The sequence below is a fragment of the Rhinolophus sinicus genome, chromosome 1 (assembly GCF_057876585.1).
Source record: "Rhinolophus sinicus isolate RSI-liver-muscle chromosome 1, RSI-T2T, whole genome shotgun sequence".
NCBI classification, from domain to species: Eukaryota; Metazoa; Chordata; class Mammalia; order Chiroptera; family Rhinolophidae; genus Rhinolophus; species Rhinolophus sinicus.
The window spans coordinates 9386626-9412118 of record NC_142501.1 but is presented as its reverse complement, the minus strand read 5'-3'; the positions used below and the strand labels follow the sequence as shown (position 1 = coordinate 9412118).

The 25493-nt window shown below is 40.2% G+C and overlaps 1 protein-coding gene across 6 annotated transcripts in view; it reads left to right on the top strand.

Annotated features, from left to right (window-relative positions):
• Positions 1-2646: 2646 nt before the first annotated feature.
• TNRC6B (trinucleotide repeat containing adaptor 6B) overlaps positions 2647-25493 on the top strand; it is a 218339-nt gene continuing 195492 nt past the window's right edge. Inside the window, exons 1-2 of one of the 6 annotated variants that reach the window (XM_019734463.3) lie at positions 2647-2836; positions 3047-3131. In XM_019734463.3, coding sequence (XP_019590022.3) covers positions 2766-2836; positions 3047-3131 — 156 coding nt within the window. In that variant the 5' untranslated portion in view covers positions 2647-2765. Of the gene's footprint in view, positions 2837-2899; positions 3132-3209; positions 3267-25493 lie in introns of those variants that run through there. The other 5 variants (XM_019734462.3, XM_074326433.2, XM_019734464.3 and 2 more) reach the window with 5 other exon arrangements.

The following is a 25493-nucleotide window of genomic DNA, read 5'->3' as shown; positions in this document are numbered from 1 at the left end:
TCTGTTTACCTGTTGGTCACCCCCACTAGACTGAGGTCTTTGAAGGCAGAGGTGTTTTATTCAGCTGTGTAATAGCCTTTGTACCTTAGGAAAGTGCCAACAGGCTCAATAAACATTTTTGTGTGTGTTACATGCTTTATGTGCAGCTGAATGGGCTCTGACTCCTGGGCACCGTGTGAATGAGTGATGTCCACCATATTCTGTCCTCAAGGCCCTGCTCAGCTCCTGTGGGCTCTTTTGTGGAGTCAATCCATCTCGTATTTGGTATTCGTCTTTTCCTGCTGCCTTCCATTTTTTGCAGCATTATTGTCTTTCCCAAAGAACTATGCCTTTTTATGATGTTCTCAAAGTAGGACAGTTTGTTTTATCATTTTTGCCTCCAGAGATATTTCATTTACTGAATAATTATTTATTTGGGGATCTTTTATAATAAGAGCAATTTAAGGGATACAAAGATAAACAAAAAACCATTTGTTTTCAAAGAAATTACAACTGAGTTGGGGAGACAGATGCGTCCAATCCAACAATTAACTGTAAAACAAAGCACTAGTTTAAGGGTAAAAATAGAGGTACAAACAACCAACTATGAAGATGAGGAAGGTTTTGGACCCTGAACATTTCTCATTCATGGTGTTTTCTGATTCAGAATCCCATATTGGGATGCTAGTGTTAGACAGGACAAATCTCAAGGTCTGGGGGGTTCTTCCTAAATGCTATTCTTGCTGAATGTTAAAATGTAGCCCAGTATTTTGAAGATGCAGCCATAAACAGGATGAGCTTGACAGGAACTCAACCTTAGAAGTGTAGCCAACTGCAAAGAAGATATCAATGTGTAATTAACCAAATAGCTACATAAGCAATGGCTAAGCCTCCCTTCTGGGAGACAGAGCTTTGGATCTGAATCCCCTGTCTCCTTCACTTGCTGCAGGCAAGTAAAACTACCTAACTGACAACCACATCTCCTTGAATGGAACACCCCAAGTGCAAACGCCTTGAGTCCTGTAACACTAGTATGGGGTATGTGCATGTGGTTATAAGAATTCAGGTTCTTAGGATCTTTATTATAATAATTCGAGTTACGTTTTTCTGCTGTCGGTTGCCCTAGGAATACCTGTCATTTAATTTTAATTGATGTTAGTGAAATGCCTTGTTTTCCTTTGCTGAAAAGCTATAAGTGTTGAGCATTATTACTGTTACAGTGGTTGTTTTATTATTAAAGCAGTGCCAACGAAGTTACACAACAGCTTGGATCAGGAAGCGATGTAAGGGCGGTGATCCCACTGAAGCTACAGGGATGGGGATTTGGGGCGGTAAAATGTTAATTACCCGAGACGGACTATAGGCTGGAGGCCAGCATTGTACTCCTGGAGATCATTTCAGTCCCAGAGGCAGGGGCTGGCTCTCTGGCAGTGTGTCCTAAACATCCTGCCCTCCCCTGGCTGGAATGTTGGATTCGTTTAGCTGAAAGCTGCCATAGAGAAAGAATCCAATGGCCACAAGCCAGGCGCACACGTCTTGCTCAGCATCAGGGGAGACTTTTGGAAGCTTTTCAGGAGCTGAAGGGCTGTTCCCTTTGCATGCAATTATTTATTTCTAAAGCGATTTATTCTTTATCTCTCTTTAGACTCTTTCTCCATGTTTCCAGCTCTTGAGGACTCTCTCGAAAGAGCAGGAGATGGGTAGGATGGGGGTTGAGGAGGTAAGCTTGGCACACAAGGATGGTAGAAATGTCCATTTAGAAAGCTGAGAAAATGAACATAGAGATAGATAAGTTTCTGGTCAGGAAGCACCACGATTGTTTATTTTAGGGTGGGGAGGAATGGGTCCTGGAGAGGTGGAGGCAATGACAATCCCTCCATAGCTTTAGACTCCAGCAAAGTCACTTCTAGAAACCAACTGAAGAACTAGGGTTCTGAATGCAATGTTTTTAAGATATTCGGTTGGCTGACAGGTATGATTCTGGGCTAAGTGAGTTACTAAAAAGAGAGAAGGTTCTGGTGTCCAATAGATCTAGGACCAAGTGCAGGGTCCACCAACTACTTTCTATCTGGGTGACCTTGGGCAAGTTTCCCAACCTCTCCAGCGCCTTAGTTTCTATCTGTAAAATTTAGAGAACGTAAACTCACAAGTTTAATCAGATAATCCCTGTGAAGAACTCAGCATTGTAGTTGGCACAAAGAGGACACGCAATAAGTGGTTGTCATTATTACGGTCAACTACAGGCCAAAGGACCAGACTCATCCAAACTCCATTGTAAACAATTAACTGTAGCACAGCGAATCCAGATCTGACTGACGCACGTGTTTGTCCAATAAGGTACCAGGAAATAACTCAGTGGAGTCAAACCAATGGCATTGGCCCTTGTTGTTGGACGGGCTTTCTTGCTGTTCTACCAATAGTTTGAAGATTTGACTAAGGAGTGACATCCTGACAGTCCAATGACGCACAACCAGCCCACACTCCGCACTTCGGAGGAGATAAATCAAGCAGCCGGCACGTATACATTCCGTTATTAGGCAGTACTGGATGGAGAGAAGACCTTAAGGGATACTGCGCGAGGGCAAGACACTAATGAGCTAAAACAAGGAAAAAGACGATGGTTGCGCCAAGCGAGCTAGGCCGCCATTATGCTCTAGTTTCCCCTTCGCCTCTCCCGGTCTGCGACCGAGGAAGCGGCCTCTGGGATGCTGAGGGGGTGTGTCCCCGAATGATTGGCGCAGGCAGCTGAGCCAATCCTAGCTCGTCAAACGGGAAGCACTTGACCAATGAGGGGCGACGGCAGCCGCGAGGAATTGGAGGGGCGGAGCAGCAGCTTGACGAGCACAAAAGCCAGCCAGTGAGAGCCAGAGGCATTCTCCCTGCGGCCAATGGAGTGGGGCTGTGGGCGGGCCCCTGAGTGTTTGTGTTGTGGTTTTGGGGGAGGGAGGCGGAGGGGAAAGTTTGTTTATTTTGTTTTTAGTTTCTGGGGTCCCCGTGATTCTGGGAGGTGAAGCGGGAGAGACCGACCCCCGCGCTCCTCAGTACCCCGACTCCGTCTCCTCCATAGGCTGCGGAGAAGCGGGGACCGCGCGCATCGTAGCGCATCGGCTCACAGCGGAACGCCGCGCACTCGGAGCCCGCACGGCTCGGCGGTGAGTGAGGACCGACGGCCACTGTCTCCCTTCCCCTCCCCCGCGCACCGCCAGACAGAACTGGGCGGCCGAGTGGGCGAGGACGCCCGCGGGAGCGCGCGGCGCGGCCCGGCCTGTCAAGCTGAGGCGCAGAGTGTGCGTGTCCTCGCGAGTGAGCGCGCGCGGCGGAGAGAGGGCCGGGAGGGGTGTGAGCGCGCGCGGGGCCCGGCGGGGGCGGCAGCGTTGAGCGCGTGCTGTGGGGGGGGCGGGCGTCTGGTGGGTTTGACCCCGGGGCGGAGAGGGGCGCAGGCGACGTCCGGCGCGCGGGGAAGCGGCGCTCGTGGGGGCAGGGCCGGGACGGACGGGCGCGCACCGCTTTGGGCGTCATGCGCCCGCAGGTGTGAGGTGGGGGAGGGCTTCCGGGTGGGCTGGCGGAGTCGGGTTCGCTTCCCGTGGCTGGGGGGGTCCGGGGCGAGGAGGGGGTCCCCGTCGCGGCTGAGAGCTGAGGCCCGCGAGGGAGGCGTCAGGCCTCGAAGCCTCGCGGTCCCCGCTTGTGTACCGGACCTGCGTGACGGAGTGAATGCGTTTCGCGGCTTAACCTGGGCGGTGTGTGTGGGGTCTCGCTCCCTCACCCCCATCCCAGAACCCTGCCTGTGTGGCTGCCTTGGAGAGGCGATTCAGACTTTGCACGAGGAAACGAGGGGCAGGGGGAATAACATTGGACGAAACAGCCCGGGGAGTGTTTCCTGCCTTCCCCTGACCTGGCGCCCTTTATTTCATCCCAGCGGGGTTATTAGCCCACCGTGGGCTAAATGCACTCAGGGGCTGTAGGCGTCCGGTAACGGTAGCGTCCTGTCAGGCGCCTTCAGGACCAGCCCATCCTGAGTGCTTTGGCCGCCGAGTACCCGTCGGGGTCTTTTCAGGCACCTTGCTTTCTCAGGTATCTTAGGGCTGTTTATTGCTTTTTAGCATCTGTGCTAGAGAACGAGCGAGGGACAAGACGAATTTCAAGTTGGTCATTCGTATTACAGTATAAGCAAAATTACACAAAATTTGCCAGAGATATTTCTCCATAGTCAGTGAATAAAACGTCATTAGTTGCCCCCCATCCCAGCAGTTAAACATACAGAAATAAGGTGTACATCGTAGCATTTTGTTCAAGTTTTAACAACAAAGGCTATTTTCATCGTTAAGTTGTGGGGAATTTCAGTAGGATAGTAGTTTCCCATTGATTTGGAGAAGCATCAAAGATCGTGGTTTTGAGACTGTATTAACTATTCTTTTGGTAGTGTTACGTAAATGCATCGTAAAAAGCAGAACTTTTAGCACATGGCCTTGCACCTCTACCGTGTGTGGTATTGCTAGGTAGGTAGTGGGAGCGAGATGCACGTAGGTCCCTGCACTAACTAACGCAAATATCCAGGACACAAATCAGACTGGCTTGTCTCACTGGGGACGCAGCGATGATAACGGTACCTTTCTAAATTTTGACCGTTTTTAAGTGCTTGTCCCAAACATTTTACTTGAGCAGAATAGTTTGTGATAGGACTTAAGGAGAAGAAATTCCCAAACTGTTCTTCGAAGGTAACGGATGAGTGTTATGCCCTTGAAACAAAATAATTTTTCTCTTCATTCAAAAAGAAGCACTTAAACATATTTTAAATAAGAACAATACCATTTGTTCTAATGATAGTAACACATTTATTGTGTGCTTCCCATATACCAACCTCTTTATATATTGTTTTCTAATCATTACCTCAAGCCTGTTGGGTAGGTGTCATTGCTGTTTTACAGATGAAAGAGCTTCCAAGAATCACATCCCTAGAAAGTTCAAGGGCACAGATTTAGTCTCAAAGCTGTCTGGTTTCAAAGCCTGTGCTTGTTCCATTTTGCCCCCTAAATTATCCAGAGGAAGAAGTATGGAAAGGGCACTGAAAAGTAGAGAGGAATACTAAAGGGAAATGCCACTGATGATTAGGTTGTCCATACCTAACTTAGGAATTTAATGTTAAACTTATCCTTAGTTTTTAAAAATTTAGAACTTTTTTTTTAACCGAAGTACATCTATGCTTTGTTTTTATTTCCTCCCTGTTTAATTTTTATAAAGAGAAATAAAATGCATTTAATTTGGAGGTCAAGGCCCTCAGAGCCTTTTGTGCAGATTTCTGCTCCACTGTCTTGCTATGATGTTTAATCCTGTGAGCTCTTCCAGGGACCAGGAACTTTTGTATCTAGTACAGTGTTTGGCATTTAACAGTAATATTAGTTGACTAAGGAGCAGAGTTAAAAATATAATGACATCAGGTTCATTTTAGCAGTTTTAGTTTAATGGGACAATAAAAAAGTTAATTCACATGCAAAACGCATATTCTAGAAGAATACTTAAATAGTCGTGGAAGTTTGGCTCTTCCAGTTTGCCGAATCTTCCAGTTCTACTTACCTGTTTGAGCTGCTGTACCATTCTGTTCTTCCTTTCACTTCCAGAGTTCTAAAAGAGGAGGCTCCACTTACTGCTTCCCTTTGCCACTCAGTCATTCTTTGATCGTTTGCAGCCTGGCTCCCAACCTCACCACTCTCGGAGGCTTTTCCCAAGGTTGCCAAATTACCTAATGGTTAAATTTCCCAGAGCATCTTTTTCTGTTTCCCTTCAGCAGTCAGTCCTTTTGAGTATTCCCACCCCCTTAATTTTTTTTTTTTTAATTTTAAAATAATGTAACACTGACTTTCAGTTTTGTATACAGTTCTGTGAATGTATACAATGTATCTAACACATGTATAGATTCATGTAACCAACACCACAATTAGGATACAGAACAGTTCCATCACCCCCAAAAAAACTCCTTCATGCTGTATCCCTTTTGATACACCGTTCTCTTGACTCGTGTCTCAGAGACAAACACTCTAAGAATCAGGCTCAGGCTCCTTTTGTTGTCATTGCTTTATTTTCCTCTTTTTCTACTTGAAAATGTCATTTATTTTTGGTACTTGCAGTATCTATCACCCTCTCTATCTACTAACCTGCATATCTATGCCTGATCTCTCTTTTATACTCCAAACAACATCCGTACTTACCTGTTGGAATTCTTTGCTACTCCTTTATACTCGGTGTGCTTAGAGTTATGTCTAACTTTGCCTCCCAAACCAGCTCTTCCATCAGATTTTTCTGTATTTTTCAGTGATGCAGTCCTTTTCCCATAACTTGCAACCTTGGAACACTTGGAGGTCCTTATAATAAACTCCCTTATCCCAGACCTGGTATCCTGCTGCTCAGCTACGAATACTGGCTCCTGCCCCTTTGCTGCCAAGCCGGCTCTGGTTCAGTAGGCTTAGCCGAACGTAGGTAGTTGGAGCACTTAGAACCCCATCAGGATCACAATGCTTCCCTGGTCAGAGCCCCTCAGGGCTTCCCGTTGCGCTCAGGCCGTGGGGGATATTATTTTTCATGCTGTGAGGCTCAGCAGGGTCTGGCCTCCACCTGTCTCGCCAACCTTCTGTCATCTCTTTTAGCCCCCCCCCCCCCTTTCTGAACTTCTAACTCTGCTCTGTCTTTCCGTTACCCAAGTCTTTTCCTTGAATTTCTTGAATTATCCAAGCCTTTTCCAGCCTCAAGGTTTTTGTACTTACCAGTCCCCTGGCTTGGGCTGTTCTTCCCTTGATTACTCCTTTTCTTCCCCCACCAGAGTTCAGGATTCAGATTAAATTGTCAGTTCCTCAGAGGAGAAGTGACCGTCCCCTCTTTATGACCTTGTCCCACTACCCCCATCCACCTTCAGGTCTCTCAGAGCTCCTGTTCTTTTTTCATAGCTCTCACCACAATTTGTGATTCAGGACCATGTCTGTTTTGTTTCCCATGTCTCCAGAGCCTAGCCAAAAATTAGGCATTCAGCAAACTCCCAGTAAATATTTGTTGGCTCTGTGATTCTGGCCAGGCTTTTGATTTTATATTTATTGCTATCTTGTAGTTTCTGGTAGCCTTTCTTTCTACCTCCTACCTCCTCTGGGACTTGATTCCACTGTTGGAGGTCTTGCCGCGTAGAGATAGATTGGAAATTGCTGAAGAGGACACCTATCCTGTTCTTCTGTTTGGTGCCTCCGCCTGGGAGCCCTTACCACTGACCCAGGGTAGATCCAACCTAAACCAGTGGCAGAGCTCCCCAAGTCTGCTGAGCCGTGCACCTTGGTTATCCAGGCTGGGTCAGCATTTGCAGCTGTTATTCTTCTCTCACCTCACCCTGCTCTTGATTTCTTCCTCTCTCCACCCAGCGTGGGACTTCTAACGACCTTGTGTACCTTCCAGCTGAGCCTGCTTACCCTTCGACATTTACCAGGCTTTTGACATTGACCCTACCGATTTCCCCCACACTAATCTTTCTGAAACAGTGCTTTGTTTCTTTTTCCTGCCCCCTCTCCAAATCTACCCCAGGCACTTGAGTTTGAAAATCTTCAGTGGTGTTTCATTGCCTGGAGGGTTTAAACTCTTTAGCTTGTTATTTAAAGCTCTTTGGAATAGAACTGTCCAGGACAAATAGAATGCAAGCCACAAATATGAGCCAGATACGTAATTTTAACTTTCGTGGCAGCCACATTAGAAGCAAGGATGAAATTGATTTTCATAGCATTTTAATTTACTTCAGTAGATCCAGAATATTATTAGGTAAACATGCAATCAGTAAAAAAAGTTGAGATGCTTTACATTCTTTTTTTATGTGAAGTCTTTGAATTTGGAGTGTATTTTTCACTTAACACATCTCAATTCAGACTAACCACGTGTCAAGTACTCAGTAGCCACATGTGGCGAATGGCTACCATGTTGGACAGCATAGCTCTAAACCACATTCTCCACATAGTTGAAGGTCGATACTTGGGTAATTAATTCCAGCCGCTGGCCTTTTGATAACTAGTCCCCTTACCTAGAACCAGCTCTTTTTCCACAGATGCTACCCTTCCTTGCTGAGAAACCCAGAGATCACAAGACCATCCCTAAACTTCAGTTCTTAATATCTCCTCTGAACCCTTTTTATATTATGTGTGTGTGTGTGTGTCATTGTTTTTTCATATAGCAATTACTTATAATATTTATCAGTTGTTTTATAATCGGGTAATTTAAAAATATTTAACAACTGGTAAGGTATGGGTACTGAGCAATGGGGATAGGTGCCTGATGGATTAGAACCGACGGCATCTTTACACAGCCTCTGTGTTCCCCTCTAGGTACGTAATTCAGCATGTACCTGCTGAATTACAGCCCTGATTATCTTGGGCTGTGTATTACCGGCTTACCCCCTAAGACAATGAGTTCCTTGAAGGCAGGCTTTTGTCTTACTCATCTTTGCATCCATAAGACGATTCCTGTAGTAGGCAGTCTATAAGTATTTTAAATGAACAAATGCTACTTTGCATTTTGTTTTATTTTTATGTGCTATGTTTTATCTTTCTAATTAGAAACTGAAATATAAGTCCTTTGAGGACAGAGATCATGAATTATGAAAGAGTATGTGGCATATTTTCTTGGTTGTCTTCATAGGAACATTTCTTATGAAGGAAGATTTGCTTTTTAAAAAATAACTGTTTAGATATTGTTACGGATTTTCAGGCTAGGTCAAAAGTGAGGTTTAGCTTTAATTTAACGTGACTTATTTTCTTTTGTGGTTTGTAAACTGGCTCTATAAGCAGCTTCAAACAAAGAGTCTTGGAATTAATGCATACTCTTCCAGAGTTGGGGCACAGTTGATTATGGAAAGGCACTGAACTAGGAGTTAAAACTTAGTCCTAGGTTGGTTTATATTACAGACATTTGCTTGAGTACCTGCTATGTTTCAAGCACAGGAATGATTGAGAAGTCAAGTACTATGTAATGTATGAAAAAAATGCCTCTTTAACACAGAGATGAAATGATTAATTCTTCCTAGGGAGCTTTAATCCCTTTCTGCCTCCTTATACTTTACTCATTTCTAGCACGGACTGCACTTTATTGTTTCTAGATCTGCCTCTTTTACTAGATTGTGTGTTTCTTAAGAGCAAGACTGTGTCACACTCATCTCTGCATCCCTAAGCTCACACTGTACTATGCCTGCCATATTGTAGGCACGCAAATGTTTGAATAAATAACCTCAAATAAATTCTTAGCTTTGCTGAACCTGTTTTTTCCTGTGTAAGTAGGGAATTTTCTGCCTCAGAATTGTTGAAACTGCAGCAAGAATAATTTTTAAAATTATATATCTGTTGTATATATGTATGTTATACCTCGAATATAAAATGTTTACTTAAAAACAAGTATGAATCTGATCATATTTCTTCCCTACTTAAACTGTTAATGAATCCCCCAAACCCTGCCATCCACCCTCTAGAATCTAAACTCAATGAGAATAAGCATCTGGTCTGTCTTGTTCCCTGAGCGCCCGGGGAAGACGCCTCCTTTCTTGTCTTTCTCTCCTTCGCTGCCTGTGCTCTTGTCACACTGACTCTCTTCTTGGTCCTGAGATGCATATTCTTCCCCACTCAGGGTCTCTTCGTTGCACTTGCTAATCCCATGGCCAATAAGCCCCCCACCCTCACTTCCACGCCCACCCCAGCCCTGACCTTAGTTGATGCCTCTTCAATCCTCAGAGCTCAGTTTATATGTGACTTTAGTGACTTCCTAATCATCGCTGATGATGAGATACGTTCCTTTGAAACACAGAACACTTAATACAATTGTAATTAAATAATCATTTAATTTGTATGTTGTTTCTCTGCTAGAACATAATTGTACGAATAAATCTACCTTGTCTATTTTGTTCACATTTATATCACCAGTATTTAGCACTGTAAGTTGCACATAGTAGATCCTCAGTAAACATTTTTCAAATGAAGTTAGGAAAGAGAACTGAAAAATAGAATTTTATGAAACCTTGGTCATTCCAATGGTTTAAATACATTAAATACATGGCGTCAGGGAGGGTTTGTTTTTTTTAAAAATTGTCTTCAGGTTATATTTTTCCTTAGTTTCTTTTAGTAGGTAAACATTTTAAGATTACAGAAAGAATATTGTGATTAAAAATTTTAATTTCTCAGGAAATTTTATTTAGTCATTGTAGAGTTTAAGGAGTATCCTTTTAATCCTTATTAGCAGAAATGATCAGAATGGTTATTTCTTTAAAAATCTTTTTATATGCCAGGGCCTGATGTGACTACAATCTCACTGAATGTTTGAGTGTATATACCATGTACCGAATGCTATGTTAGAAGCCAGGACCACGAGGAGGGCGTGAGAAGAGATCTTGGCTCCCAAGGAGTGCCCAGCCTGGTGGGCAGGCAGACGTGGGCCCAGACGAGTGCCGTGTGGTGTCATAAGTGCTGTAATAGATAGTAAAAGGGATGGCGCAGGGGGGAAAGGAAAGTCATCAGCACAAGTGAGAGGGCGCGCAAGTCTTTCCAGGGAAGGTGATGCTCCCACTACGGTCCTGGAGGAAAAGGGCCCTGCAGGCCGAGGAGACAGCCTGTGCGGAGGCGCGAAGGAGCACGGTTAGCACAGTATGTAGAGTGGGGACGAGCTCAGTCGGATGCTCTGTACAGCTGGTGTTGGGGTACAGGGCCAACAACTAACTTATGGCCTAACGGACATGTCAGACTCAGACTCTTAGGTTACACTGCATTTTAGAACTGGAAATGGCCTGAGATAGCATTGTGTGGTTCACACATTAGAATTCATAAAGGCATTATGAAGTATCATTCAAAGAAGATAAGCCAGAATGGTGCTTGTCACGTAGTTAACATGCTTGCTTGAGTGTCGTACTTACAACCATGCAAATGATTTCAGGTGGAGTTAGAAAGTGGTGACTCATTTAAGCTTATCTCTAGGAGCCCGAGAGAGTAAAGAAAATGACGTCTTGATCACCTGAGGTGAGTGCTGATCCATCTCACAAGGGCCGCATACTGAATCAGCGAAAGGGATGAAATCAGACAGGATTACCCAGAAAGATCTCTGGGTACATGTACTGGGAAAGACAGTTTCTACAGCTTGAAAGTCTTCACAGTACATAAGTCTCCAAGTGGTTCAGTGAACTAGCATTAGTTTAATTTGACTCTCAACCAGAATTGAAGACAGGAAGGTTCACTGAATGGAAATCTAGCCCATTTTCCTTCATTTTACTCTTTAGTTTAATAGCTTTTTGCTTTCATGTCCCCTTCCATCTCTCTTTCGCAGCTGTTACTCTTAAATAATGTCTCTTTTTCCCCAATTCACCCCATCTCTTGCCTCTTTCATTCTATTATCACTTTGTTGTTTTCACAGCTAATTGTGGGATGTCTGTACTTGGTTGGCTAACCAGTGATTCTCAGCTTTGCATGTTCGGAGCTTGATATTTTTCACAAAAAGAGGTGATTAAGCCCTGGTGGTGCTTATCATGACCCAGAAGATGCTAATTGACTGTTGTAATGTTGATGGCTACAAATTCTGTGTGTTCACTTATTGACCTGGATTACAAGGGGCTAAGGAGATAATGGATGATAGCAATGAGTGTAGTTTATTTTAGGATGTTTGGAAAAGAAAGGAAGAAAATAGAAGCAGGGTGAGGTTGAGAAGGCAACATCTTAAGGTAAGATAGAAAACCTATTTAAAGGTGTGTGGGAAGAAGCCAGGAGAGAAAGAGAAATTGAAGCTGCTTGAGTGGAGAAGGTAGCAAGTAATTGGTGGGCAAGGCCCCCAGATTCCTCTCAAGGGCATTGGTGGTAGAAGTAAGTTCCTTGTAGTTGCTCAACTCGAGAAGAGGGACATGTCGGGGGTTCTCTCTTGAATGCCTTGAGCTCAAAATGGGTTTATATTACTTGGCTTTTTCTATGGCACCCAACAGGATGGTTTGCACATAGTAGGTGTAAAATCTAAGAGACAAATTCACAGGATTGAAGGAAGCTATGGATGATAACTTTAAACGTGTTCCTGCTACGGATCATAGTATCTGGTATATGACAAACGAACATGCTTATTAATTCAGTAGCGTGTGAATAGTACATTGTATTCTTTTCCTAAATATGTTTTAATTGATTAAATGTATACATTTAATAGAACGCAATTTTTATAGTGTTGTTTTGGCATGTGTTTATCTTAAGAACATACTAAGAACCTGAAAAACTGGAAGTGGCCCAGGCTTCCTAACCAGGCTCAGGTCAGTGTATCAGGAGAAATGTCTTGAGCATCTGCTGGGTCCTGAAGTGGAGGAAGGTGATACAAAGTAAAAGATGAAAAAGCTCCCCACGGAACTAGATATTTTTCCTCCTGTGAAAATCTTGCTGATGGTGTATCATGCTCAGTAATAAATCCTTCTGTGAGGAGATATTTTACCCAGATGTATATCGCTGTGGAACTTCTAAATATAGAATCTCTCCCCTTAAATGTACCACGGACAACAGATTTTAAAATAAATCTTTCACCAACTGCTCTTTTGTCAACCTTTTTGCTCTAAGAATTTTATATTTTTATACCAAAGTGTTTAAAATTTATGATGTTTTTATTTGCAGTTTGGCTCTATCTCCTTAAACAAAAGGGCACACTAATTACTGATTCCTGCTTAAACCAGGCAGGTGGGTCTGTGGATTCATTTAAAGAGTGGAGATCTGTTTATGTCCCCACATTCTGCAATGTATGGTGGAAACATGGGCCTAGAGGGGAAAACTTTACTTTTAAAACACCCAGAGAATTAGTGAAAAGGCTCTTTGTAGAAATCACAAAAAACAAAACAAGAGAATGAAAATGCAAAAGGCATCACATTTCAAGCCAGTAAGGGCTGGTTTGAAAACTCTAAAAAGGGGACCCTGTGCCCCACACACAGCTTGTGAGTTGGCCTCAGCACATTGTGACACCACCCTACGCTTCCCGAACATGCCAGCGCCAGGGCTCAACACTGATGCTCTCTGTTTGCTTTTGGAGGGAATGCTCTCTAGACTTGTATTTACTGTACTTAAAAATGTGTATTTAGTGTCATTTTCTCTTGTTTCCTTTAACCTCCCAAGTTTTTTAGAACTTGGCTTTAGCATTCAGGGCGCTTTTCGGAAAGTTAACTCTGGAGGCTGGAGAGAGGCCTGTTTCATCTCCTTAGACAGTTATTATTGACTATTGGGGCCCGCTGGTCACTGGTAATCCATCCTCCCAATACCTGATTCTTGAAACCCTGAAACACTGACTCTTGAAACATTGCCAGATCCTTTAGCTCTTTTCTCTGTGGCTTTGGACTTTGAGCTTCTCATTTTTGTTTCCATGCCGTCATCCTGATTGTAAGTCATCCTCAAGCTGTGTCTGGATTATTAAAATAGCTTCATGTCAGTTGTCCTGTTCCTAGTTTCTCCCCAGAAAATGTTTCCGGCACTCGGTTTTCTTTTCCCTTCTTTATCAACCTGTGCTTTCTTACTCGGTGAAATCCAAACAGTTGTGTCTGAGCCAAACTCCTAGGCTGCTTCCATCTATCAACTGTCATTCCCTGATTTTGAATCTTGGCCTTCTCCCGTACAGTCTTTTCTCTGTTTTCCTTGTTTTTCTCCCTTTTTGTCCCCATACTTTATAAAGGCTGTGCCTTATGTGAAATACTCTGTTTCTGGCTTCCAAACCATTTTCCTTCTCACTCTCAACCTTCTCTAAACTTTTTCTTCCTGGAAGACTTTCTTGAATAAGGCCTCTTCATTTGGATACAGTTTGTTTTTATTGATATGCTTGTGATTCTAATTAAATAAATAAACTTTGCTAATTTCATTTGTTACTCTAGTGGCATTTTTGTATTTTTATTTCCCACATACATAGTTATATCATTTACAAAGAAAGACAATTTTACTTCCTCACCTTTGAGTTCTAATTCTTGCCTTATGTACTGCCTAGGACCTCAGTACCATGTTGAATAGAAGTGGTATGAATGGGCGTCTTTGCTTTTTTCCCAGATTTAGAGGGAAAGCATTGTACCATTAAGTGTGATGTTTAGCTGTGTTTTTCTTATTGACTCAGCTAGTACTCAGCTGAATACTCAAGGGGTCCCCTGCAGATCTCTGGCGTTCTTTCTCTGCAGCTCTTTCTTCTCCAGTACTATACACTGCAAACTCGAGCTGTCTTGGCCTTCCCAGAATCTCAGCTCCATCGTCTCAACAAAGGGAGGTGTCTGAATACCACCTGGGTTCCCCTTTCCTGCACTGTGGCCTGGAAACTCCCTACGCAGCAAGCTAGGGCAATGGTATGGCTCACCTTACTTGTTTACCAAATCTCGGGGATCCTTCCTTGCCTGATACCCAAAGTTTTAAACATATTTTTCGTCCATAATTTTAGTTGTTTCAGGTGCAGGTTATATCTGGTTCCTGTTACTCCATTTTTTCTGGAAGTGGAAGTCCTGCCTTTTCTGAAAAGATTTAAGGAATTACTTAGGAGTTGCTTCCAGAGTATGAGATATTCTTTGGCATTTCCGTAGGGGAAAAAATCTTCATTCTTTCAGGGTGGATTTGATTTTGGGAGACAACCAAGAATCATTTTCCAGGTCTGGTTAAATGATTTGTCTGGGTAATACTGTTTGGGGTCCAAAATGAGTTCAAAGAAACGAGGTAGACTTCCTTGTGTGATTTGTAAGCTGGTTTGGAAGCAGAATAGTAGTTACAAAATATTTTTAGTGTTGGCAACCTGTCTGAGATAAATATAAAACTTCTTAGGGGTGTGTATCTTGAAAAATAACTTTTATTTGAAAGTTTCTATATATTTATTGGCATATATTTAGTCTCAATTTGTATTTACAACTTATGTACTTAACTTATGTACTTAACTGCTTCTTAGTAAGCTTTCTTAAATTGTTTTTATGTGATACTCTTTTCCCAGCTGATGTCTGGATATTTTTGTGTACTTCTTCACTACACTGTACTCTTAACTGTGGAAGCTCCTTAAATCATGATAGTCAACTAACTAATGTGTAAAGAAACTAAGATCACCCTGTCAAAATATATTGCATCATATAAAGGGTGTAAAATTGGTTCTTGATACCTGTACAGCATTATTAATGCCTTCAGAATTTAAATTTATTCCTGTAAGATGTTGAATTCCAGTAGCATGAGCACATATCTATATGTGGCTTACACTGCAGGAATTACGTGAATGACCTAGTTCAAAGAGTCTCCTTGAATCTGGATCCGTTATGTAATTAACCAAGGAATATCCTTAGAACCTAGTAGATTGGTATACGTGCTACATTATATGCAACTTTAGTCACTGGGTATAATTCTTTGGGGTGACAGTAAAATTATTTTCCCACAGTCTTTGTTTTCTAGTACCTGAAGGTTCCATTAGTCCTACCTTCACCCCACCCCACCCCCCATTAGGAAACAAGGACTTTTAAAAAAAATATTCTGAGTAGGTTAAATTCTTAGATGTTTAGCTTTCAGCTTTGATTTTCTTCAGTTTTGCCTTTTTAGCTAGTTGAATTTATAGCTTTCTAGTTCTTTTATAATAAATCTTGAAATAGAGAGTTTGGATACTCTTATGTGATGTCCTCTTTGGCTTGTTCTTTATCTTATACCTTAGTACCTTTTTATTGTCGTCTTTTATTTTTTATCCTCTTTTCTTACAATTCTGTTTTGTTTAAGTGAAAGGAAAGTTATAGTGGGAAAATTTTCTTTTAAATTTTTATGTATGACTTTTTAAATCCAAATTTACCCAGAAGTTTTTAATTTTTAATTTAGAATTCCATATATCAGTGATGTTTTCACATACACTATTTCTGATGGCTGCATGTTTTTCTTGGATAGTAAAATCCACAATTCAGTAAATAACACTTGTTTTGAGGATGTAGCAACAACTAATTTTCCTACTAATGTTACTTTAAGGAGTGTTTTGAGTTATTTTTCAGTCTTTAGTTTCTTTGAGCTTCCTTTAGACAGAAATAATTTAGGATTCTTCTCTACCTCACACAGTTATTAAGAGGTTTACCAGTTGTGAAATGAGTTTCCTGTTTGGTTGCATTGTTTCTAGCATTTGTTGGTGTGTGTGAGAGTGTGTGTGGCGGGGGTGTGGAGGGGGAAAGGATTGGTGTATAGTCAAAACAAAACAAAACAAAAACAAATTTTGTTTTCTATAGGTACAAGGGTTTAAAACATAGTACTATGTTTATGTTTATTAAAATGTCATCCTGTCCCTATTTTCTATGGGAAATCTTCTAAATTACTCTTCATTGTAATTAATAACAGGTTCTTAGTCTTACGTTTTTGTTCTTGCTTTAATCTGGCTTTATAAGTGTCTTTCTACAATAGAGACCTTTAGTTCTGCAAGCTTTGTTGTCATTTAGTCATATGTTATCATAGAAGTGGTACATATAACTGGGTTAAAATATATAATTTTCCTTACTTGTACATGTTCTGTTTCTTTTATTTTGTGTTCTATTGCTTGATAACTACTGGGATTTTGACTTATTTTTTATTTTGATTCTTTTAAATATTTAAATTGATGCTGATTAACTTTTAAAATCTGCGTTCCTCTTTGATACATTAAAAAAAAACTCATGCCCTTTTTTTTGTAAGCATAAAAAAGAAAAATCAGAGCATACTTACAGAGTCTGCTTTTTTAACTTGCCCCCTTTCAGATAACACCGTCTTGCCAAAGGCTGATGTAATGTTGCTCTCAGAGACAAGTTGAAGTGGTATAAAATATTCTAACTAATAATACAGTATAGATTTGTAGATATTCAAAATAGAATATTTTTAATAGTGGTAAGGTTTAAGAAAAGAAATTAATTAGTGCAAACTTATTTATAGGAATATTTTCAGAAAACATTACATATTTCAGTGGAGGTTGACAGGACCATTTTATAATAATAAAATTCCATTTTAAGGTTCATAGTCCCTTGCTGGAAACTCTTAAGGGCCAGCTGTATTTTAGAATTCAGAATTTTTTTTTGCTTTTTGTTAAGTTCAGAATTTTTTTTAGTTTTTAGAAATCTAATCGGATGCATTTAACATACATTACGTAATGTCCCTGTGGAGGTGGGCACAGCACTTCATAGTCAAATACATTACAATTTCGGCAGCCAAAGCTATGACTATTCTTACTTTAGTAAGTAGACTATAAATAGTCTCATGTCAGTTTAGGTCAGATTTTGCTGCCAATTAAGTTCAGATCAAGTTTTGCCACAAAATGAATTACAGACAACTTTTGGTTGTCAGGAGTTTGTGCATCTTGGAGTTGTGGCTAAGGGATTGTGGACTTGTATTTGCTTTCTTAGCTCTAATGTTTGGTTACTTTTGTTACCTTCAGAAAATGAAACCTACTTTCCTTTTTTTCTTCTACAGGATATGAGATTAAATCTGTTCTCTACAGGCCAGTTAATAGGAATTAGGACACCTCTTCACAAAGCTTGATACCTTAGGCAGCTGTCACTGTCACGTGACACTTCACAATTCACTGGCTTTATGTTAAGAATCTCATAGTTCCTTTCTCCGTTCTCCTTTCAGGAGTGCTTTGTGGTAATAAATAGTAAGGAAAAGAGATTTAAAATGTGCAGTACTCCACGTGAATATATATCCTATCTCTGTAGTAAGGTTTCAGAAAGAGCAGCATGCTTTCTCTAGACTGACCCTTCCTATTATCAGCTTATGTGGTAGCTTAAAAAATAAATCTTTCTAAAAGGAATACATGCTTATGGTAAAACAAAAATCCAAATGGCACAGAAGCATACATAAAAAGTAGAAGCTTTCTCCTGCACTACGGCGCCCCTTACCTAACTAGCTTTTGACCACTTAAAGAAGCTTTTCTAGGTATTTGGATCCTTTTTGGCTGACTTTTGTGTTTTTTGGTTTTGTTTTGTTTTAAAGATTTTATTGGGGAAGGGGAACAGGACTTTATTGGGGAACTGTGTATTTCCAGGACTTTTTATTGGGGAACAGTGGTATGTTTTTCCCAGGACTCATCAGCTCCATCCAAGTCAAATTGTTGTCCTTTCAATCTTAGTTGTGGAGGTCGCAGCTCAGCTCCAGGTCCAGTTGCCGTTGCTAGTTGCAGGGGGTGCAGCCCACCATCCCTTGTGGGAATCGAACTGGCAACCTTGTGGTTGAGAGGATGCACTCCAACCAACTGAGCCATCCAGCAGCTCAGCAGCAGCTTAGCTCAAGGTGCCGTGTTCAATCTTAGTTGCAGGGGGTGCAGCCCACCATTCCTTGCGGGACTCAAGGAGTTGAACCTGCAGCCTTGTGGTTGAGAGCCCACTGGCCCATTGGGAATCGAACTGGCAGCCTTCGGAGTTAGGAGCACGGAGCTCCAACTGCCTGAGTCACCGGGCCGGCCATTGCATTCTTAAACCCATGGTAAATATAAGAGCACAATGCATCTAAACTTGAATGTCCTTCTGGGGAAAGTGTAAATTTTTGTTTTATGTGGAATCCAGATTGTTTTGTTTTAATTCAAGAAACACTTGCTGAGTACTAACTATGTCAAGAACTGGCTTCATAGTGGAGAGCTAGAAATTTCTCAGACATTCCAGGGGACTGCCCAGAGATTGCCAGAAAACAAAAAAAATTGAGAACCACTTTTCCTAAATAATTATGAAGCTGTTAGAAGTACACTTTTAAATGAGGGCGTGCCTAATAAGTATTGGCTGAAATGTATTCAATTTAAGGTTGTTCAGTCTTAAATTGTTTGGTCCTAATCCCTAAGCGGCAATTCGCCTACTCTAACTCACTCCACCCTCCCTGCTTTCTCTGACATGGGGTCTGGGTTTTTTACCAGTCCTTGTGCCTGGCGTCATATATGTGGGACAACAGAAATAAATAGTTTCTTGTTTCCTAATGGAAGCATTTAATCCTATGAATTTCCCGTTAAGCACTACTTAGCTATATCCCATAGCATATCGCACACGTTTTTATACAAGTACATCATTTTCAAAATATTTTCTAACTTGCTTTGTGACTTCTTCTTTGACCCATGTGTTACATTATTTATTTGTTTCTTAGTTTCCAAATATTTCTGGATTTTTCTAGACATCTTTTTGTTACTAATTTCTGATTAAAAATTCTATTGTCACAGAACATGTATTACATGATTTCAATTCTTTGAGCTCTGTTGAGACTTGTTATGGTCCTCTTTAGTGAATGTTCTATGTGTACCTGAAAAGAATGTGTGTTTTGCTGTCCTCAGGTGTAGTGTGCAATTAATGTCAATTAAGTCAAGTTGGTTGATAGTGTTGTTTCAAGCCTTACATATCCTTACTGGTTTTCTTTCTATGTATATCAATTTCTGAGAAGAGTGTTGAAATTTTCAACTATAATTGTGGACGTGTCTATTTGCCTTTTCAGGTATGTTCATTTTTACTTCGTGTATTTTGAGCCTCTAAATTAGGTATATACACATTTAGGATTGTTATCTCTTCTTGATGAATCAAGCCCATTGTAAGTACAAAGTGCTTCCTTTTATCTCTGACAATTTTCCTTGTCCTGAAGTCTACATTGTGTGATATTAATATGGTTGCTCCAGCTTTCTTATGATTAGTGTTTGCATGGCATATACCCTTTTCCACCCTTTAATTTTTAACCCAATCTATATCTTTTTTTTTGTTTGTTTTTAGTGAATTTCTTTAGGTAGCAGGTAGTTGGGTCTTATATTTTGTTTTGTTTTTAGATCTCATCTTACCGTCTTTTTAATGGAATTGTTGGGATCATTTACAATTTATGTCATTTTCAATATGGTTGGCTTTAAGTCTGCCATTTTGCTATTTGTTTTCTATTTATCCCATCTGTTTTCTGTTTATTTCCTCTTTTCCAGGCTTCTTTTTACTTTTTTAGTATTCCAATTCCTCTGTTGGTCTATTTGCTATAAATATTTGTTTTATTTTTATAGTAGTTGCTGTAGGTTTTAAAATATGCATCTTTAATACTCTGCCTTAAAATAATGTGCCTTTTTTTAAAAGTCACGTTCCTCTCTCTCTCTCTCTCTCTCTCTCCTTCTCTCTCAAACTTATTATTTATGTAAGTGTGTTTTTCCAGGACCCATCAGCTCCAAGTTGTTTCAATCTAGTTGTGGAGGGCGCAGCTCACAATGGCCCATGTGGGGATCGAACTGGCAACCTTGTTGTTAAGAGCACTGCACTCTAACCAACTGAGCTAACCGGCCACCCCTGCCTTTTTTTTTTCTAGTATAAAAATTTTATAAAATACACTTCAATTTTCCTCTTATATGTTTAGGCTACTGTTGTCATTTCTTTTACTTATACGTATATTATAAACCCCACAATTCATTGGTATTATTTTTACTTTTAGTGAAATTTAAAAATCTGAAAATAAAAAGTGTTTTACATTTACCTATTTGCCACTTCCAGTGCCCTTCATTTCTTAGTTGAGATCTGATTTTCCTATCTGTATCATGTTTCTTTAGCCTGAAAAGCTTCAACATTTCTTAGAGAAAAGTTCTGCTGGCAATGAATTAATTCTCTCACCTTTTGTTGAAAAATGTCTTTAGTTCTCCTTCATTTTTGAAGGCTATTTTTGCTGACTATCAAATTTTAGATGGACGGTTTCTATCATTCAGCACTTTAAGATGTCTTTTCTGTTGTCGTCTATCTTGTATTGTTTCTAATGGGAAGTCAGATGTCAATCTTAGCTTCCTTCACCTATGTGTCGTGTGCCTCTATTTTCTGGCTGCAAGATTTTTCTCTTGCTGGTTTTCAGCAATTTGATGATGATGGTGTGCCGTTGGGTGGTTTTATGGGGGGTCTTGGCTTTCTGGGCTTAGAAATTTCAACAAATTTGGGAATGTTTTGGCCATTATTTCTTAAATATTTTTTCTCCCTCCCCCCTACCTCCTACCTCAAATTACACATAAGTTAGACTAGTTGATACTGTCTTATAGGCCACTGAGGCTTTGCTCATTTTTCAGTTCATTGGTCTTTTTTCGTGTTGTGTCTATTGTGCCCTTAATTTTTCATTTCACTTATTGTATTTTTCATCTCTTGAAGTTATGATTGATTGTTTTTCCTGTCTTCCATTTCTTTTCTCATTTTGTTGATGCTTTTCGTTAAACTCCTGAACATATTTACAACTGTTTTAAAACCCTTATCTGCTAATTCCATCATTTTTGTCATTTCTGAGTCTGTTTCTGTTGACTGATTTATTTTTTCTCTCCCAGTTACGGGTAACCTTTTCCTGCCTCTTTGCATGCCTAGTAATTTTTTATTGGATGCTATATATTGTGAATGTTAGTTATAGCACAAGGTATCTTGATTTTGTTGTATTTCTTCAAAGAGGGTTGAGTTTTGTTTTTGCAAGCAATTAAGTCACTTGTGCGTCAGATTGATTCTTTCTAGGCTAGTTGTTAAACTCTTAGGGTGGATCTAGAGTTGCCTTTATTCTAGGCTTCTGAATTTAGTCCTCTGTTATAAAGGCCTGGCCCCTCCAGGGTTTCGACTGAATGCCGGGAGTATTCATTGAAGTCTCTTCACTCTGGCTGGTTGAAACTCAAATGTCTCCCAACTGCGTACCAACTCTGGGAATTGTTCAGTTTTAAGGTCCCTAATTGTTTTTTTCTCCGGTGTTTTCTCTTTGCCCAGTCTTTTATAGAATTTCACCCTACGGATTGATATTCAGCTGAAGACTCAAGGCGACTCCTATACAGATTTTTGGAGCTATTTCTATATGTGTAGCTCCTTCCTCTCTGGTACTCTACCCTGCAAATTTTAGCCACCTCAACCTTCCCAAACCCCGAACTCTGTCACCTCAACCTGTTTAGTTATCCCACTGGGCTCTGCTTATATTCTTTCTCCCAGTGCCAGTCTGGAAATTGCTTTCAAACAGAAAGCTGGAGCCTTCATAGGATTCACCTCTTTGGTTCCCTTCTCTTAGAGGTCACAGCTAACTGTTGTTCAAGGCCTGAAGCAGTTATTTCGTGTATTTTGTCCAATTTTCTAGTTGTTTATAATGGGAAGGCAAGTCTTATACTAGTTGCTTCCTCATGACCTGAAGAAGTTGAGGTGCTATTTTTATCTTCAGTTTACAGATAAGGAACCAAGGCCCAGAGATGTGTAGGACACGCTTCCTCCTGCACTCCTTTCACCAGTGCGCAGCCTTTCTGTTTGTGTCTTCAAAGCCATGCAACTCACCAGCAGCCACATTGAGCCCTGTCTGCCCCAGACCTGGGATTGGCAACCTTTTTCTGTAAAGGTCCAGAGAGTAAATATTTTAGGTTTTGTGGGTCCCCTCTTTGTGCGTCACATACTCTTCTTTGATTTCTTTTATAACCTTTTAAAAAAGAAAAAAAAGAAAAAACCAACCTGAGCTAGCGGGTGGTAAAAAAAACAGGCCGTAGCAGGATTTGGCCTGTGGGTCATAGTTTACCACCCCTGCTCTTACTGTTGAAACTCATATATTCTCTGTCTACCCTCAGGGTCTTGCTAAACAGCAAAATTTATTCAGCTTTTGGTTTGGGGCAGGCATACTCATCATTTTAATATTCAAATGAAGATACTCGGGCATAAATCCTGGACACATAGTAAGTGGCAAATAGAAACTTAGATCTGTCTGATAAGAAAGACTTTCTCCCTCTCTACCTCCTCTCCCACCCAATCCCATGACATTTGAGGCTGTACAGTATACTTCCTCTAGGACTGACAGAATAGCTAATTTGGTAAAGAAATTTATGCTCAGATATCGGTGGTGAAAAATGGCATGCTGTGTCTCTCATTCCTGAGAATTCTAGAATCATCGGCCTCTGGGGTTAGAAGAAACCCTAAGAGGTCAAACTCAGGCTGTGGCTGAAGCTGGAATCTCTTCAACAGCATTCCTGCCGTGCTGCTTTGGTTTAAATACCTTCACTGCCTCCGTGGGCAGCCATTAGTTTTGGTTTTGCCTTCTGGAATAACCCAGAACAAGGCTGTTCTCCACATGAAAGTTCCTCTATGCCTTCCCTTTCAATATTAACCAGAATTTTTTCCAGTGGTTTCTCATAGAACCTAGGTTCTATTTACCTCATGGCCTAGTCTCTCTTTATTTCAGTTTATATATGGTCTTATATATGCAATGTTCAGGTAATTTATTTTATTTAAATAAAATAATTGTATTTATTGTATAAGTACAATTCCTCAGTAGAAAGGAACGGACTACTGATACACACCGCAACATGGCTGAATCTCAAGAACATACTGAGTGAAAGAAGCCAAAAGAAGCAACGAAAGTACATACTATACGATTACATTTATATGAAACTCTAAAAAAGACAAATCTAAATTGTTTGCTTGGGGCTGGATGTAGGTGAGGGGGATTGACTGGGATGAAATACAAAGAAATTTTTGGAATGATAGAAGTGTTTTATATCTTGGAGGTGGTGGTTACATGGGTGTATAAACTTGTCAAATTTTATGAAACTGTACGCTTAAGTGGGTACATTTCATTGTGAACCTATCTCAATAAAGTTAATTGAAAATACAGAGTTCTCAGAAATGAATGTAGTACTCTAGCTGTGGTTTCCCCAGTACAGAATATAATAGAACTATTACTTCTCTCCATCTGGATACCTTGCATCCCTGTTAATAATTTACTTATTTTAAAGAACACCTTCATATTGTTGATACACATTAAAATCATATTTCACTAACTCATTCTTCAGAACCTATCTCATCTATACCTCCTCTAACATGTGTTTTCTCATTTTCTACTGCTCAAAGCTGGGTCCGGGTGTTTCTGCTGGCCGCGTCACTCCTACCCGTGCCCAGCCATCACAGTCTATATTACATATACTGTGAACTGTAGACTTTCAGATACGAATCTATATTGTGTAGTGTTAGTGGTTATTAGAACTGAGAGTGGTGGGATATTTTGTAGTGTTCATCTATACAGAGGGTGCCAAAAAAATGTATACACATTTTAAGAAAGGAAAAACCCGTGTTAATTATAGTACTCAATATATACCGATAACAAAAGATGAATACAAGTCACGTGTGACTCTGCAATGACAAAAGGTGCTCAGAGTGGTGACCATCAGCATCCGGACACTTCTGATTACGGCTTGTGCATAGATATAGCATCTTTTAAAATGTATATACATTTTTTTGGCACCTCCCAGTATTTAGAGATGTGTGAAACATTTACTGTATATGGTGTATTCATTTACTCACTCCACAAATATTTATTCAGTGTTTTACAAAGGAAGATGATTTCATTCGGTTCCCACTGTAGGCTCCCTGTGGGAGAGGAGTCCAGGATTATCATCATTCTTAGTCTACTGATAATCAGGTCACATTTCAGAGAAGTTAAATAACTAAGTAAATAGTTTAGCACCACACAGCTACTATATTGTAATTTCTAGAACCCAGTTCTTCCTCCTCCTCCAAATTAAATGCTAGTCCCAGTCTGCCCAGTAGTTGTTCAAACATTTTGCTGAACATACACTTTTTTGAGAGCTAAGTGAAATATTGAACAGTTTCATTTCCTGACCTTATTGAACCCAATCAAGTGGTTAGACTAAGGAAATAATCCCTTTCTAACAGGAAGCTAGGTCACTTCTTCATACCACGCAAACACTAGAGACTTTCTACTTCCAGTCTGTTAAGAAAGTAAGTCTGCTGACCTTTACCCTTTTCTTAGAATACCCTTGTCTTAGACTAACCATTAGAAATTTTCATTTTAAAATCACAAATACTGTGATTTAATATCTTGCATTTGCCGGGCTGCAAAAGGTTTTCATTGCTTTTACTTTGTGTGATGGCAGTTGAACACAGATAACTAAAAAGAGGATGTTTTTATTATACAAGTAATAAATAGTTATTGTAGACAAATTCAGAAAATATACATTGCCCTTGATCACTGTAACCCCACTGCACTGAGATAACCACTGTTAACATTTTGGTGATGATCGTTCATATATAAATACATATGTGTGTGTGTGTGTATATGTGTATATATATATATATATATATATATATATATATATATATATATATGGTATATATAACACAAATTTTATATATGTAATTTTTTCCACGAAAATGAGCAACACAATACATATTACATTGAGATCTGCTTTATCCACTCAATATATATTGTGAACATTTTTCCATGTTAATGAATAGACTTTATTATTAATGGCTGCAACATATTTTATTATATGGGTATATAATACTTTCCCATGCTGATTCTAGCTTATTTCCAATTATTTATTATTATTGACAGTATTGTAATGAGTATGTTTGTACATTTAGCTTTGCACACATCCATGGTTAATTAGCTAACTTTCTGTAAGAAGAATTGCTGGGTCACAGGGTATAGGTGTGTTTTTTCATGCTTTAAAAATATACGTCATCAGGCTGAAGGTCAAGTTTAGATTATTATAAGTGGAAACTTCTCTCATGAAGTGGCCATACTCCTTTACTACTTGAAGACTTTTCATTAAAGTGCTTTTCCAGTCTCTTAATAAAATTA